The sequence below is a fragment of the Rattus norvegicus genome, chromosome 7, assembly GCF_036323735.1.
Source record: "Rattus norvegicus strain BN/NHsdMcwi chromosome 7, GRCr8, whole genome shotgun sequence".
NCBI classification, from domain to species: Eukaryota; Metazoa; Chordata; class Mammalia; order Rodentia; family Muridae; genus Rattus; species Rattus norvegicus.
Genome location: NC_086025.1, coordinates 20,974,145 through 20,990,499, shown reverse-complemented (window position 1 = coordinate 20,990,499; position 16,355 = coordinate 20,974,145). Strand labels below are relative to the sequence as shown.

At 46.1% G+C, this 16,355-nt stretch overlaps 1 protein-coding gene across 1 annotated transcript in view; it reads left to right on the top strand.

Annotated features, from left to right (window-relative positions):
- The window catches only part of Polr3b (RNA polymerase III subunit B), a 103,268-nt gene that overhangs the window by 39,634 nt on the left and 47,279 nt on the right, over positions 1–16,355 (top strand). The window contains exons 13-18 of the mRNA NM_001191878.1: positions 2,075–2,236; positions 4,557–4,757; positions 7,521–7,683; positions 10,036–10,189; positions 13,125–13,199; positions 13,713–13,811. Coding sequence (NP_001178807.1) covers positions 2,075–2,236; positions 4,557–4,757; positions 7,521–7,683; positions 10,036–10,189; positions 13,125–13,199; positions 13,713–13,811 — 854 coding nt within the window. The remainder of the gene's footprint in view (positions 1–2,074; positions 2,237–4,556; positions 4,758–7,520; positions 7,684–10,035; positions 10,190–13,124; positions 13,200–13,712; positions 13,812–16,355) is intronic.

Sequence of the window (16,355 nt, the reverse complement as noted above, 5' to 3'; positions counted from 1 at the left end):
GGTTATCTCTGGTGTTAGTTGGTCTTGCTGTCTATGACAGTGGCTTGACCCTCCTGTAAGGCTGTGTGTCAGCGCTCCTGGGAGACCAGCTCTGTCCTGGCAGGATCTGGGTACAGAGAGCTCTGGCACAGGGTCAGCTCCAGGTGCAGACGGAAACCAGAGGATCCTGCCCAGACTGCTCCTTTGTTCCTGTGTTCAGAGGGCCCTGGGCATGTCCCTTTGAGCAGAAGTGGTGGTCTTACCTGTGCTCTTAGGTGTGTCAGCACTCCTGGGAGACCAGCCCTCTGTCGGCAGGATCTGGGTACAGAGACCTGTGGCACCGGGTCAGCTCCAGGTGCAGATGGCTCTAAAATGCTTTTTAAAAGAGTTTGCAGAAGAAAAATTTAGTTCTCCACTTTGTTGCAAAGATGGTGCAATGTGTGTTTTTTGACCGCTTTTGATCAAGACTGCATTTGAATGTGTAAGACAATGTAGAGACTTTATCAATCATCTACTTGGTCATCTCTCCTAGAGAGTTCCAGTCATTTGGTAATATTTTAATTATGCTTGCTTTCTGTTTACTGGACCTGGATCTTGCAAGCTTTCATAATGCAGTTTCTTTTTGAGTCCCTGTGATCTTCCCTCTCCCTGATCTGTAATCCTCAAGCAAAGACGGCTTTGTAGCTTCCTTCCCAGTATTGCTATCCACCCCCCCCACCCCCCCCCACCCCCACCCCCGTGTACCCCTTGGAGCTGCCTGCCTTCTCCACTGCTGGGCCGAATAGGAATGTGAAGGTAGTCCTTAGTCCTGTTCCCAGTCTTGTAAAGGAGCGCTTCCTGTTTCCTGACCCTTCCCCCTGGCTGGGCCCTGCGGTGCAGTGTGCAGTGATCCTCAGCCTGAAGAGGTTTCCTGCCTCTCCCCCAAGGAAGCTGGGTGTGGGGTCCACCTCATCCCTCTGACATCAAACCTTTTCCTTGACATTAGTGACCAGAACATTAATAGTCTTCTTCCAGGGGCAGCCTGCTGTTCCTTGTTTCTAGGTACAAGGCCTGTGGATGGCAAGGAAGGGGCCTTGTATACCTCTGCCCTTCTCTGTCTGCAGGTCACTCTTGTCTCCTGGACCTGCTAGACAGGAGCTTTCCTCACCCTTCCCCAGCTGCTGCCACATTTATGCCATATGCAGGAAAATACAGGGAAGCAGATAGAGTTCAGATAGCCTTTTTCCGACAAAGATGTCTTTCTCATGGTTTCTCTTACTATTTTATGAGCAGTCCATGGGGGGAAGAAAATAAAACTTGTGGTATTAAAGACAGAAGAATTGTAAACTCTCATGGTAATCCTCAGTTGGCCTTAAAGTCGTCTGTAAGGTTAAGAGGAAACAGACATGATTTGTATATGATTTCTTTCCTTGAGTGTTAGTTGCTGTTCATTTTCATTGGTTGCTAATGTACTAAAGATATCTCAGCTTATGTAAATATGACTTGTATAGGTTGGAATTTAAAGCTAATAGCAGTGGTGCTGCCCGCATACGGCTAAATGTAGGTTTCAGTAGGAAACTCATCACCCCACACACCTCGTCTTGTTTTTTCAGGCAGGGTTTCTCTGTGTGACCCTCTCTGTTCTGGAACTCTATGTGTAATGTGTTAGAAGCGCAGATTACTGTGCTTTCCTGTGACCTGCTGAACCAGAGACCTCCTTGTCAGACGCCTGTACCGGCCAGTGTTGAAGCCTCGACTGCTCTGGAGGACAGGGCTGGAGGGCAGTGTGGGCCGTTTTCTAAGTAGCTCTGGTAATTTACTTCATACCAGTAGTGCAGAGAGGCTCAACTAGCATCCTGTGTTCAGTGTTCCCAGATTTGCCTTCTCAGCGCCGTTCTTCGTGAATTAAAAGTCAGCCATTGGTGAGCGCATCACCGCTCTCATTCAGCACTCCTGCAGCGTTGACATACGTTCATCAAAACTCTGTACATGTGCATTACATCGAATTTTTAAAAAAAAAAACCATATATCGTTTTCGGTTTTAAACTTTGTCTATTTTTAAAAAGCAGGTCCTTGATTAAGACCTCAGCTTAACCATTGTGTGCTTTTCTTCTAGCTCTTGTCTCTTCTTTTTGAAGATTTGTTTAAAAAGTTTAATTCAGAAATGAAGAAGATTGCAGACCAAGTGATTCCTAAACAAAGAGCAGCCCAGTTTGACGTCGTGAAACACATGCGCCAAGACCAGATTACCAATGGCATGGTCAATGCCATCTCCACGGTGAGTCTGCAGCCTGTTTTGCAGTTTGTGACTTCATCAAGTGGACCAGAAATGGGAAAGACTCTGGGAACCCCTGTGACAGAGGTAGAGATCATAATGACACATTTACACCAGAGGCAATGAGAAAATCACATATGCTCTGAAGTCAGTGTGAGGTTTAAGGTTCTCAGTAGGAACCCCTAGGCCAGAAGTCTCAAGACTGCAACTCTCTGAAAACACTAAATGAGAAATTTTCAAAAGTAGTTCATAAATTTAAATAACTTCTATTTTTTCCTATTTTTCTTTAATTTTTACTATTATTACTTTTAGGTCTATTTTACCTGTATTCTTCCTATTTTTATTAACTGTTGAGTTCCGACTGTGCTTAATTCACGATTGAACTGTCTTGGGTATGGAGAAAGAACAGCGTGGGATCACAGGGTTCCGTGGGTCCCTCATCACAGGCATCCATCCCCCGGGGCCTTGGAACGGCTCCCCATGGATTGGGAAGGTCCACTGTACAACTGCTAAATGATGCTTCTCCCTGTGTGGCAAGATGAGATGTTTGCTTACTGGGACAGGGGAAATCTCTTGGTTGAAGTCACTCCGCTCATGGGTACTCTCCTCCATTTTTCTCCTGTAATAAAATTGACGAATTTCAGGCAGATTTCTTAGTTGGCCTCTTTATCTCAGAATAGGATTCATATTCTTCAGAGCTCCATCTGGGCACTGAGCCTGGTCCCTGCAGCTGCTGTGTTATTTAGGGTCTGTCCGGCTGTTGACAAAGGTTATCAGATAGGTATCTGTTCGTTTCAAAACTCATAGCAACTGTAGTCCTATCTGATCAAGTCTGCCTCCCATCTGATGTACCAGACACACAGTTAGTTTTATGGATGGGATCTTGCCTGCCCCAACAAAGAACATTGTGTCCCTGCACATTGACTCCCATAACCATGAAACAGTAGTGTGGGCGTGCCTCAGTGCTCAGCCTAGGAGATTTAGTGCGTCTGTGTAGGCAGCTACTGTAGAGGGGCCTTTGACACATTAGCCTCCCGTGGGCCAGGTTCTCAGGATAGAAGAGCCTGCAGTGTTAAGCACCCTCCTGCTGAGGCTGCTCTCGTTCCTCCCGACCATGTTCCCTAGGCCTCAGGAACATGGCTCTGTCCTCTCAGCGTGACGCTGTTTTGTCTCCTTGACCACCTCTGCATTTGAAGGCATTAGGCCTGTGGCAGGTGTGTCCAGATTGAGGGGACCCAGGAGTGAAACCCCAAGAAAACACCGTCACTAAGTTAGCCTCACTGTGGAGCAGTTTCAGGCTCTCGTCCTCTGCTGCCTTAGGTTTTGTCCTGCAGAACAGGAGAACAAATTCTCTCAGCTTCATTCCCCACCTACTTCCTGTTTGCCAGCAGGCTGCCTTGCGTTAGCTCTGTGCAGAATGTTTGCTGGTTTCCTTACCCTCTGGGCATAGCTCTCATCTGAAGGATACAGGTAGTCAGCTGAGTATGCAGTAACCAGACACCCATCCCTGAGATGCCTGTCTGTCTGCTCTTGGCTTTTAAGGTGTAGAGTTTCATACCTAAAATTTACCACTTTGCCACACTGTCAAAAAGCTAAAGGTTTAAAATAAATAGATTCTGGGTTTAACAAAGTAAAACGTTGCCTCATGAGGGACATGCCCTGATGTCATAGTGTAGTATAAACCATTATTGGATTTCACAGAACCACACCAGTTTTCCTGACTGTAAGTGCATCCTGAAATTGAATAGAAAAGTTCATGTATTTGCCCTCTGTTTTTCCTAGAAATTCACAACTTTCACCTAGTTCTAAAAGAGGAAGCACCCCAGTATACACAGATTTCCTCTATGAAGTCATGAAGACAATTGGGTCAAGGTTTTTTTACTCTGCTCTTTCAAAACATAATATTTTCTGTAGTTACTTCACACTGCTGTATGTTCATATTTTGGGGGGATATCACATTACTGTGTTCAATGAATATAACCAAAAAATTATAATTAATTTGTTCTGACATGTTCAGTATACATGAGATAAAATTAACACTCAAGGTTTACTCATGAAGTCCATTTTATTTTATTAATATTTCACATTAGCATTGGGGACTCTTCTGGGATGAGCGTTTGGAGCTTGTTGCTAGCCACAGTGTGGCTTTGTTCTGTGCCTAGAAAACCCCAGCAAATCATCTGGCAGAGTTTTAACTTTAGTTGTGTCATGTTGGTTTCTATCGTTAGATCATGGCTGTGTGTGCATTAGCAGGCATTTGCTGGAGACAACCTTCCCAGTTTACAGAAAGGTGAGTAGCCTCATGTGTTTCGTCTCTCTACAGGGAAATTGGTCTCTGAAGAGATTTAAGATGGACCGGCAGGGTGTGACCCAAGTGCTGTCTCGCTTGTCCTATATATCTGCACTTGGCATGATGACAAGAATCTCTTCCCAGTTCGAAAAAACAAGAAAAGTGAGTGGCCCTCGTTCTCTGCAGCCATCTCAGTGGGGAATGCTCTGTCCCTCCGACACACCTGAAGGAGAGGTAAGGTACCATGAGCATCCCTCTGGGGTCAGAGGTCATACCTGTTGAGTGGGAGTCTGGGGTTCTGCTTTTGGACCCATGCACGAGGTCATTTCTTCCATTGTTATTAACTGCTTATTTGTCAGAAAACACTGCTGCAGCTTGTCAAGGCTACAGCGTTGGGAAGGCAGCAGGCTCTGATTCCATATCTTATTAGAGGTCCATACACAACATTTCTCTTTCTCATTTTACCGTGAGAATCGAACCATGCAACGAAGAGGTGATTAGGATGTGGAGCACGGAGAGAGCAATTGCCTGTGATGTGCAGGAGCTCTGAGGAGCTTCTTGTTTTCTTCAGGTTTGCCTCGGCGAACCCACGGACACATTGGAACATATAATCCAAGACCTAAAGTAACTCAGACTTATACAGGAAGCATAAGCCATTACCTAAACCCAGAATCAAAGGATTTTGCCAAGATTTAATTACTTAGCCTCACTTTCTCCTCTGTCTGTTCCATGGCCCTTTCTTTATAGATTTTTTTTGTTTTGTTTTGTTTTAAGATTTATTCATTTATTATATATGAATACACTGTCGCTGTCTTCAGACACTCAGAAGAGGGCATCGGATCCCATTACAGATGGTTGTGAGCCACCATGTGGTTGCTGGGAATTGAACTCAGGACCTCTGGAAGAACAGTCAGTGCTCTTAACCGCTGAGCCATCTCTCCAGCCCCTTTATAGTTTTTTAAACAGTGTGTGTGTGTGTGTGTGTGTGTGTGTGTATGTGTGTGTCTGTCTGTGTGTGTATCTGTGTGTGTCTGTCTGTGTGTCTGTGTCTGAGTGCATGTGTGTGCACTACTTACATGCGGGTAGCGCAGAAACCAGAAGAGGGCAGGTAATAGTCTTGGGGACTGGAGTTGCAGGAGATTGTAAGCTGCCCAGCATGAGTGCTGGGAACCAAACCCAGGTCCTTGGCCTCACTGCAGTCCCCGCCTTTTCTTTCTCATGATATTGTTCTTAGTGTCACCTGACTCTGTTTCTTCTGAGTCCTAGACTAACGGAGGGAGGTGGGCCACACTGAGTCTTCAGGCTTCTACACTACAGGCCCCATAAGTATATGAGGACTGAAAAAAAATAAGTTAGTAACAAGTGAAAGGTGTCGGCTTCAAAGTGTAGGAATTTGCTAAGACTCAAAAGAGGGGAAAATTAGAAGTCTAGGCAGACTGGTTTATCTTAAACTGTAAGGAAATTCATACTAATTTTATATAGTTTTCAATGTATACATTGTGAACTTTAAAGTGCTAAAATTAGGGGTTGGGGATTTAGCTCAGTGGTAGAGCGCTTGCCTAGGAAGCTCAAGGCCCTGGGTTCGGTCCCCAGCTCCGGAAAAAAGAACAACAACAAAAAAAAAAAAGTGCTAAAATTAACCAAGGATTCCCTCAGCCAACACTCATAGCTAAGTTTATTTTCTGTCTTTCCTCATTAGGGTTTCTGTCACTCTGAGGGGGCTGAGCCCTCATCAGCAGCTTCTCCTGGGCTCTTTTCAGGGGCTCTAACCCTGCTACTTAGGTCCTAAGTCTCAGCTGATCTCCGTGACCCCTGCATTCCTGGGGTTTCTACTTCAACTGAGGCTGCTCATCCACCCAGTGGCCTCTCAGCTGCTCTCCATGATGCCTTCGTGCCTTCAAAGCCAGTACCACCTCAACATTCTTACATGTTACTAAGTTGGGCGGCCTTGGTTCTCTCTCGACCACAGCTTTTGCATGCTGACCTCCCAGACTTACCATCCTCAGTGCTGAGGCTGGGCTCTCCTCAGTCACTGTTACTGCTTCAGTCCCAGCTCTCCAGTATCGGTGCTCTCAGCAAAGCAAAGGTTTCACTTCATTGCTTTTTAATTCAAAATACTAAACCCCCGTGATAGAGTCTTTAAGGGGCTCTCAAACGTCTCTCTGAATCCTCATAAGCCAGGCCTCCGTTGTCTCCACTGATCTCAGCGTTCTTATCTTCCAAGTGTCCACAGAGCAACCCACTAAGCACTCAATAGTTTTTCCACCCCAAAGTTCAAATGCTACCACAATGTCCACAAAGCACACAGTCGGGTCTGTGAGAGCAGAGCCTGTTGACCTCGTACCAATGTCTGTCTTCCATAGGGTTCCGTTGCTGGGTTAATGCCATGACTATAAGCAGCTTGGGGAGGAAAGGGTTTATTTAGCTTACACTTATGGCCATACTCCATCCTGAAAGTAGGAATTGAAACAGAAGCCATGGGGGACTGCTGCTTACTGCCTTGCTCCTCCTGGCCTGCTCAGCCTGCTTTCTTATATGTCCCAGGCTCAGCAGCCCAGGGGTGACACCACCCATGATGGACGGGGTCCTCCCACATCCATTACTAACTAATACATGTACTGCAGACCTGCCCACAGGCTGGTGTTCTGGAGGCTTTCTTTTTCTTTTCAGTTGTGGTTCTCAGATGACCGTAGCTGTGCCAGGTTGACAATACTAGCCAGGACAATGTCCTCTCTTGTTTTTTGAGGATAAATTCCTCAGGTTAAGGAGTATTCACATTTTAAAGGTGGGGTAATTTGTTTGAGGCAGTGTGTGTGTGTGTGTGTGTGTGTGTGTGTGTGTGTGTGTGTGTGTGTGTGTGTGTTTGAATTTCACGTGTCCCTTTCAAGGCTGTATTCTTTTATGTTGCCAACAACAAAGTGGTGAGCATTTTTCAGATGCGAGCCGTACTTCACATGCTACCGTTTATTCTTAGACGTGACTGTTGTTTTTTGTTAGGCCTGCGGTTTGGTTAAGAACTTGGCCCTCATGACACATATAACAACCGACATGGAAGATGGACCCATTATTAAGTTAGCTGGGAACTTGGGAGTAGAAGATGTGAATTTATTATGTGGAGAAGAGCTCTCTTACCCAAATGTATTCCTTGTCTTCCTGAATGGTAGGTATGCTACAGAGACTAGGTCATCCTAAGCCTATGTCTCTCCCTTGGTGGGGGTGGGAGGTGTTGAATGACACTTTCACGAGGGTCGCATATCAGACATCCTGCATATCAGGTGTTTACATTACAATGTATAACAGTTGCAAAATTACAGCTATGAAGTAGCAGTGAAAATAGTCTTATAGTTGGGGGTCACTGTAACGTGAAGAACTAAATTCAAGGGTTGCAGCATCAGGAAGGCTGAGAACCGCAGTCCAAAGCTAACTTTTGGAAGGAGAGAGACGATATACTATGTTTTTATTTAGAGCATAAACATACTTTAATTCTGACACTAGGCATATCTTAATTTATTTTTTATTTGTTTTTATTTAAAATAAATGTTTGTCATGCAATATATTTTAGTTACAGTTTCCCTCCCTTGTTTCCTCCCAGGACCTCCCATCTCCTTGCCCTTCCAACTCTGACTTCTTTTTCTGTCTCTTTAGAAAACAAATAGGCAAAACAAAACAAAGCAAAAACCCAAACTAGAATAAAACAAAAACACAAGAAAGAGCAGAAACACATACACACCATCAAAACCCATAAAGCGAAACACTAGTATGGTAAGAAAAAAAAAAAGCCTAAACAAAGAGCCATGAGACAAAAAAAATCTCCAAAAACACCACTGAGTTATTTTTATCTTGGTCACCGCTGCTGAGCACGGGCCCGCCCTTAAACTGTTTAGTATACCCAGAGAGACGCCACTGGGGCAAGTAACTTTTCTTTAGGGAGTGGCTGTCAGTTGCAGATAGCTTCCAGAGGTCCAAGCTAGATGGGGCTCCAGGGCTGAGAGGGAGAGCGGTGGACACAGGTGCCATCCCTGACCAGGAAGCTCTCCCCAGCAGACCTTAATTTAAAGGAGGAAATGTGGGGTTGGGGATTTAGCTCAGTGGTAGAGCGCTTGCTTAGGAAGCGCAAGGCCCTGGGTTCGGTCCCCAGCTCCGAAAAAAAGAGCCAAAAAAAAAAAGGAGGAAACGTGAGTACACAGACAGTTGATCCTTTGCCTCTGGTGCCCAAGTGTCTTTAGTTTTATTGGTTTCGGTGTATTTCATTGCTATGAAGGGACAGTGCGAGCAAGACAACCCTTATAAAGGAAACTTTGAATTGGGGCTGGCTTACAGTTTCAGAAGTCCAGTCCATTATCAAGGCAGGAAGCTTGGCAGTGTGCAAGCAGGCATGGTGCTGGAGGAGCCGAGGGTTCTACATCTCGATCCAAAGGCAGCCAGGAGGAAACTGTTTTCTGTAGGCAGCCAACATGAGACTCACTCTGTCACACTGACCATACCTGAGCATACATATGAGATCTCAGAGCTCCACTTCATAGTGACACACTTCCTCTGGTAAGGCCAGACCTCCTAATAGTGCCACTTCCCATAGTCCGAATGTATTCAAACCATACTCCACACCCTGAGAACACAGAAGAGCACTGCTGAGGTCCGTCTGCTGCTTTCTCTCCATTCGCATCTGCTAAAATATCCATAGTCAGATAAGGTAGCTCTGTGTAGTGTCTTGGTTGCTAGTTAAATATGTACATAGTTCTGCAGAAACGATCAGATCAACTCACTCCACACTATTTAGCCTTTCAGTCACGTACAGCTGAGCACCTATGACAAAGGAGATGCTCTGCTCCTTTGGTCCATGTCCGTTTCTTCCTTCATGTATACTCTGCTCTCCTCCAAGCTCCCAGAGGCTGGCAGCTGTATGCCCACTCTTCTCCCTTTAACTTGGTAGTTGTATCCTGTCTGATGTGCTCACCTCTGGCCATCCCTTTCCCCCGATCCAGAGAGTACTATCTCTTGATAATACAAGCTCTGGAGAAGGGTCAGGACCTCAGCATGGCTGCCTGCCTCATCAGTGTTCCCCAAGGGTTCATGGGGGGCCAGCCTTAGTCTGCATGTCGTCCTATGCTTCCCTGGGTCCTGGGAGGTAAAACCTGGCATCTTGGTTTCCGGGAGGTCCAAGACAGAGTTCTCAGCACTTTCCCTCTACAAGACACCTGTGGAATGAATAGGCCAGGCTTCATGCCTGTTCTGGAGTGAAGCTCAAGGCCCCATCACCGTGCTGACAGCTGAGGGCAGTCAGGGGAACACTTGGGGAATTGCTCAGTCCGTGTCTAGTGTGATGGCCACAGTCTTTAAGGCCCTTAGACCGTCTTTGATCATACTCTTGGGCTGCTTCCTAGAGCCCTTGGATGAGCTCTGATGTTAATAACTTTTTAAATGACTACTCGGTGCTTCTCAGTGTTGTCATTGGATGTGTAGTTTAAGGCAGATTATTTTTTGTGTCTGACTCACCTGTCTCTTCTCCTATTAGGTAACATCCTGGGTGTCATTCGAGACCATAAAAAGCTTGTGAGCACGTTCCGGCTGATGCGAAGAGCAGGCTACATCAATGAATTTGTCTCCATCTCCACAAACCTTACGGACCGATGTGTTTACATTTCCTCTGATGGCGGGCGCTTGTGCAGGTGTGTTGCCGTGGAGACCTGGAGAGTCTCTGTGCACTTGGGAAGAAATGGTCTTCCTCTAGTTCTGAAGTTTGCTTTAGCCTCTTTTTTATTGTGAAGATAAATTTAATTCAGTTATCCCACAAGTTAGAGAAAAATGGGAGATTTGAAAACCAACAGGAGACATTTTCTGTTCTCCGAGAGTTCAGTCTGCCAGGAGAGGCAGAAACCATGACTAGAGGCAGCCAGCTGTGCTAGGAATGGACCTGAGTTGCTGTCTGTCGTTTTACTGGGTATGCTATGTGGCTAAGACCATTATCTGAATTATCTTCATTTTGATGAGAAACTCAGCGGTCTGTGAGGCTGAACCACATGCCCAGAGCTAGAGCACAGTAGACTTGGGTTTTCCTGGTGATCTTTAAATGTCACTTGACTCCACCGATCATGTTTTACCTCTGTAGTCTGCCCAGCTTTAAAGTCTTGGTGTCCTGACCCCTCTGGTGCCTGCAGTCCTTCCTGCCCATCTTCCACAGGATTTCCCGGGCTCTGCCTAATGTTTGGCTGTGGGTCTTGGCATCTGTTTCCATCAGCTGCTGGATGAAGCCTCTCTGATGACTGGTCCAGCTGGAGACCCGTGCCACGAGAGGGAGTTTATACTACCTAGAGGGCCGGGAACCAGAGGCTGAATAGTTCAGAGATGCAGGGTAGAACCAAACAGGACCGGCAATTAAAGAATAAGGAAGGAAGGAAGAAAGGAAAGAAAGAAAAGAGAAGAGAAGAGAGGAAAAAGTCAGTGAAGGGAAAAGTCATAGGCAGAAGCCTAGCATAATCAGCCTTCTGGTAAATTCTTAATGCTTCTAGTAAAGTAATTTTTTGCTTAACCATCAGAACTGGTTTCGCTTACAATGTTGCTGAAAATAAGATACCCACGTTTGAGTCCTCACCAGCCAGTTAGTGACCGTGTGATTCTGAGTATTCCTAAGTTTCTGAGGTTTGGTTCCTTGACTGTGAATTGTAGGTGGCAGTTCCTCCCTAGAACTCTGCTAAGAAATAACAGGTAGGCTGTGGTGTGTGCTTAGCTAGAGCTGCTAACAAATAGCTCAGGCCAGGCATAGTGGCCTTAATCCTAGCATTATCAGGTAGTGTGTCTCTGTGAATTCCTGGTCTCTGGTGAGATACTGCCTCAAGAAGAGGCAAGATGGGTGCTGGAGGGATGGCTCAGTGGTTAGGAGCACTGACTGCTCTTCCAGAGGTCCTGAGTTCAATTCCCAGCAACCACATGGTGGTTCACAACCATCTGTAATGAGATCTGATGCCCTCTTATGGTGTGTCGAAGACAGCTACAGTGTACTCACACACATTAAATAAATAAATAAATAAATAAATAAATAAATAAATAAATAAATCTTTTTTAAAAAAGGAGGAGGACATGGGGTGAGAACAGCTTGGCCTTCTGGGGGCAGGAGAAGCCGTGGCATGTTCTGAACTATTCCTGTTCAGAATGTTTTCATTTTACCTTATCCATGTAATAAACATGTTCTTTAAAATGTTAGTTGTTATTTAGAAGTAAATTTGTGGTAGCAGACCAGAGAGCTGCCTAGAATGGAAATTATTGCACAAAGCGGCTTCTCTGGCTCCTGTTGTCGATTGGGAGCCTTAATTTCTCTGAGCTCCTGAGGTAGCAGTGGGCTGAGCTCCTGGGGTAGGCCAAGAGTGGGTCTCTGTTTCCTCACCAGAAGTCAGGACGCAGGGGGTCCTGCTGACTTCCTTGAAGAGAAGAGCAGAGCACTCTCTGCTCCTGTCAGCAGCTCATGTCCCTACTGTGAGTGCCTGGCTCCTCTTCTTGCCAGTTTCAGAGCGCTATTAGTCTTCATGTCGAGATTTGGGCTCCAGGATAGACACAGTGTCTGCTGGCTTCCCGCTCCCTCTGTAAGAGCTGCTTATCCAAATAGCAACAGCCCTTGACATTTCCATGCTGTGTGCCATTCTTTTTGTGGCTATCTCCTTGTGTGGTGGCAAAGCCCTCAGAAGCAAGTCACCACTGACAGTTACAGGTTAATCTGACAGAGTCCTCCCTCCACCACACCTCCATCAACCATTACAAGTCACCAGTAAGGAAAGGAAGCTGTGTTCTGTTCTCTATACACATAAAGCAAAGTATAGCTTTAAGTCTTGGTGACGCTAGTCATGTATCAGACCACCCCAAACCCCTCAAAACAGATGCTGTTGCTGTCCTCAGTGACAACTGCATAGGTGTTACAGCGGCTCTCCCAGGTATGGGACGTGTCAGGATCCCCAGGGCATGCCTAAAACCACCAATGGTACTCCGTCCTGAAAACTGAGACTGCGACTAAGTGGCCAGCAGGCGGGCATCCTGTCAGTGCTGTGTAGTGTGGATACACTAAAGAGAAAGGGAGCCCTTCCCAGGTAAAACAGAGCAATGTGGAACAGGATTCGGCACCATGCCCAGATACACACATCATTTAAGACTGATTAGACTACAGTCGGCCCCAAGGGACTCAAATCTCCAAAGCACCGGACCCCTGAAGCATGGGTGAAGGGCGATGGCTCTAAACCACCTGTTGTACTGGGAAATGAAGAGATGCTTCTGGATCACCATTTGCACAGCTTACAAGATACGGTGTGAAGATTCTGTACCCTGTGTAGACTATCGATTATGATCTTTGTGTTGCTTTTCTGTTTAAATCCAAATGATTCTTGGGATAACTGGAGGAAATTCTGTGTAGTCTATTCATACTCACATGAACATACAGTTCCGTGTGTGTGTCAGAGAGGGCTGGGGGAGAGAAAAAGACCCTACGTGTTCATACAGAAAACACTACTAGGTGTCACCAAGCAACCCAGAGCAAGCTGTGCGTCTGCCCTCGCTCGTTCCATGGTGGCAGATAGAGCTGACTGCCGTCATTCTTCTATGACGTATTCTTTCCTTTTCTAGGCCTTACATCATTGTCAAGAAACAGAAGCCCGCAGTTACCAATAAGCACATGGAAGAGCTGGCTCAAGGTTACAGGTGAGTGACCAAAGGTAGAAAATACTCATCTCTTCAACTAGGTCCTGACGTGCTCCAGTCAGCTGCGGCGTTCCCTGACACGTGCTGCTAGGAGAGTCTTTTAATCTCCGGTCTATTCCCTCCCTCCCTACCAAGGTTGCCAGCAGCCAATTACGAATTATTCCCCATGCAGCTGCCTGCACGTGAGGAAGTTCTCACCACCCACGCCATGAGGAGTGCGGGGCCTTGGTAGAAATTTCCGTCTGTTAATACTTCCACCAAGAAAAACCCCTGTGGACATACTGTTAACACGAACACCGTCTCTAAACTCAGTACTTTTAGAAGTGGGGCCCAAAAGTCAACCTTTAGTGCTTCTATCTCAACAGCTCGTGAGTCGTGAATGACGTGTTGAGACATTGATGCTCTCTAAGAGAGCACGGGATGTGGGGAATAAGTAAAATCCAGGGTCTTCCATTGTCATACACAGTGCTGTGGTCAAGTCGCCCTCCTGTCTCTTTTACCAATATTTTCCAGGAATTTTGAAGATTTCTTACATGAGAGTCTGGTTGAGTACTTAGATGTGAATGAAGAAAATGATTGTAACATTGCGCTCTACGAACATACAATTAATAAGTAAGTAAGAATCCCATCAACCACAATTAAAGCTCATCTGTCCGTGGACTTCAGTGCTGTCTGCTTCACTGTCTTGTCCAGACCTTCTGGGGGTCGCTCTGAGGATGCTGTTTTGTAAGAAAGCACCCCTGTCATTTGTCCCAGGGAAGTCCCCACACCACTAGTGAGTAATCTTTAGATTTGATCATCCCTCTTAAGCGTGCGATGCTCAGTGTATACATTTAAGCGGGAATTGCCTCTCTGATTTTAATACCCAGCTACTGTAAACATTGAGCAAATCAGTCAGGATGCATAAAATATGATTGTCTCTCAGAGATAGGAGTTTGTCAATGGACATCTGAAATCTCATTGTTAGAGGAGGAATTCCACACGTAGTGTGGAGTAAAAATGTCTCCGCACATATGTGCAGTGTAAACTCGTCATGCCAGTGTGTTCCTAATACTTCTACCACAGTGGTACTTTGGAAGCATCTGCATCCAGTTTGGGAGACGTTAGAGGACATCTGCACAGCTTGTCTGTGACATGTGTCATTAATGTACAACTTGCCCCAAACTGGGATTTTTTCAGTTATGTTTTTAAAAGGGATTTTAATAGTCATCCTTGATAACTGTTTATATCTTCAATCACAAGCAAGTAATGTTTTCTGCTATAAGATATATGTATTATATTATTTGTATATATTACCCCTTCAGATGGTGAACTTCTCAAACTACTTTTATATTCCACGTTTCAAGAAGAAGTATTTTATAATGGACTCTTTTTAGGGATAGGGTCTTCTTACTGATCCAGAACTTACTGTGTAGCCCAGACTGACCTCATACTCATAGAGCTCCATGTGTGCGTGCGCGCGCGCGCGTGTGTGTGTGTGTGTGTGTGTGTGTGTGTCTGTCTGTCTGTCTGTCTGTCTCCCAAACACTGAGGTTAAAGGTACGTGCCCGTCTGGCCTGCAGTTCACTCGGAAATGACAGCTCTGTCTGTCCATTGTGTTTCTATAGCTCTGGTTGCTCTTGCCTCACGATGTACGGAGGCTGCGCTTTCTTCCCATCTCTATCTTCCACTCAGCCCATGCTGCTGCCATTGCTCATCCCTGGTAGCTGTCCTGGCTCTCGGAAGCCCTTGCCGATATCACTGGGCTCCTAACATGTGCTTACACTTGGGTCGCCTACACCCTCTGCATTCACCTTCCCTAACTTACTGTGACAGCCATACCGGGCTCTCTTCAATGCCCGGAACACTGAATGGCTCCTGTCTCTCCTTCTGACCTGTACTGGAGTATCACTCTGTTGGGAGTCTCTGAATGACTGCTTTTAAAACAAACAGCCAGATCTCGCCCCCACCCCTCACCCCACTTTATTACTCGTGGTTACTGTAGAGTAAAGTCTTACTGACTTACTTGCATACAGTGAATCTGCTGCTGTAGGTCATTAGAAAGCAGTTCCCAAGCACCAGTCACCAAGATACTGTATTTACCAAACTCATTTTATTTTACAATATGGTAATTATTTTGCTCATAGTCAAGATGTGTTTTTAAATGCAGATGTCCATAACATTAAAAAGTGAACTTAAAATGGGGATGGACCCTGTTGGCAAAGTGTTGGCCTGCCATACCCAAAGCACCTTGTAAACCCCAGCACCAAATCAAACCAGCTACAATGTCAGGTGCGGTGCCCAAGCCTTTAATCCAGCACTTAGGAGGCAGAGGCAGGCCGATCTTTGTGAATTCAAGGCTAGCCTATCAACACAGTAAGTTATAGAATAGACAGAGCTACAAAGTGAAATCCCATCTTAATAAAATAAAACCAAACCTGGTTTAGCTCTGCACACCTGCATGTAGTCCTGTGACTGAAGACATGGAGGCAGTAGGATCAGGAATTGAAGGTCATCCTCAGCCATATAATAACTTTCACCCTGTCCTGTGCTCCAAGACCCTGCCTCAGTGAAGAGAATGAGCCTGCTTTCTTCCCCATCCCTCCAGACTCAGTGGTTCCCGTGAGCTTTCTAAGTAGGTCCACAGGGACACCTGTGGCCTACAGGACTCATGTACAGACCACAGGGACACCTGTGCCCTACAGGACTCATGTACAGACCACAGGGACACCTGTGCCCTACAGGACTCATATTCAGACCACAGGGACACCTGTGCCCTACAGGACTCATGTACAGACCACAGGGACACCTGTGCCCTACAGGACTCATGTACAAGCCACAGGGACACCTGTGCCCTACAGGACTCATGTACAGACCACAGGGACACCTGTGCCCTACAGGACTCATATACAGACCACAGGGACACCTGTGCCCTACAGGACTCATGTACAGACCACAGGGACACCTGTGGCCCTACAGGACTCATATACAGACCACAGGGACACCTGTGCCCTACAGGATGAGTGTATAGACCACAGGGACACCTGTGCCCTACAGGATGAGTGTACAGACCACAGGGACACCTGTGCCCTACAGGATGAGTGTACAGACCACAGGGACACCTGTGCCCTACAGGATGAGTGTACAGACCACAGGGACATGTTTGCACTTTTCAAT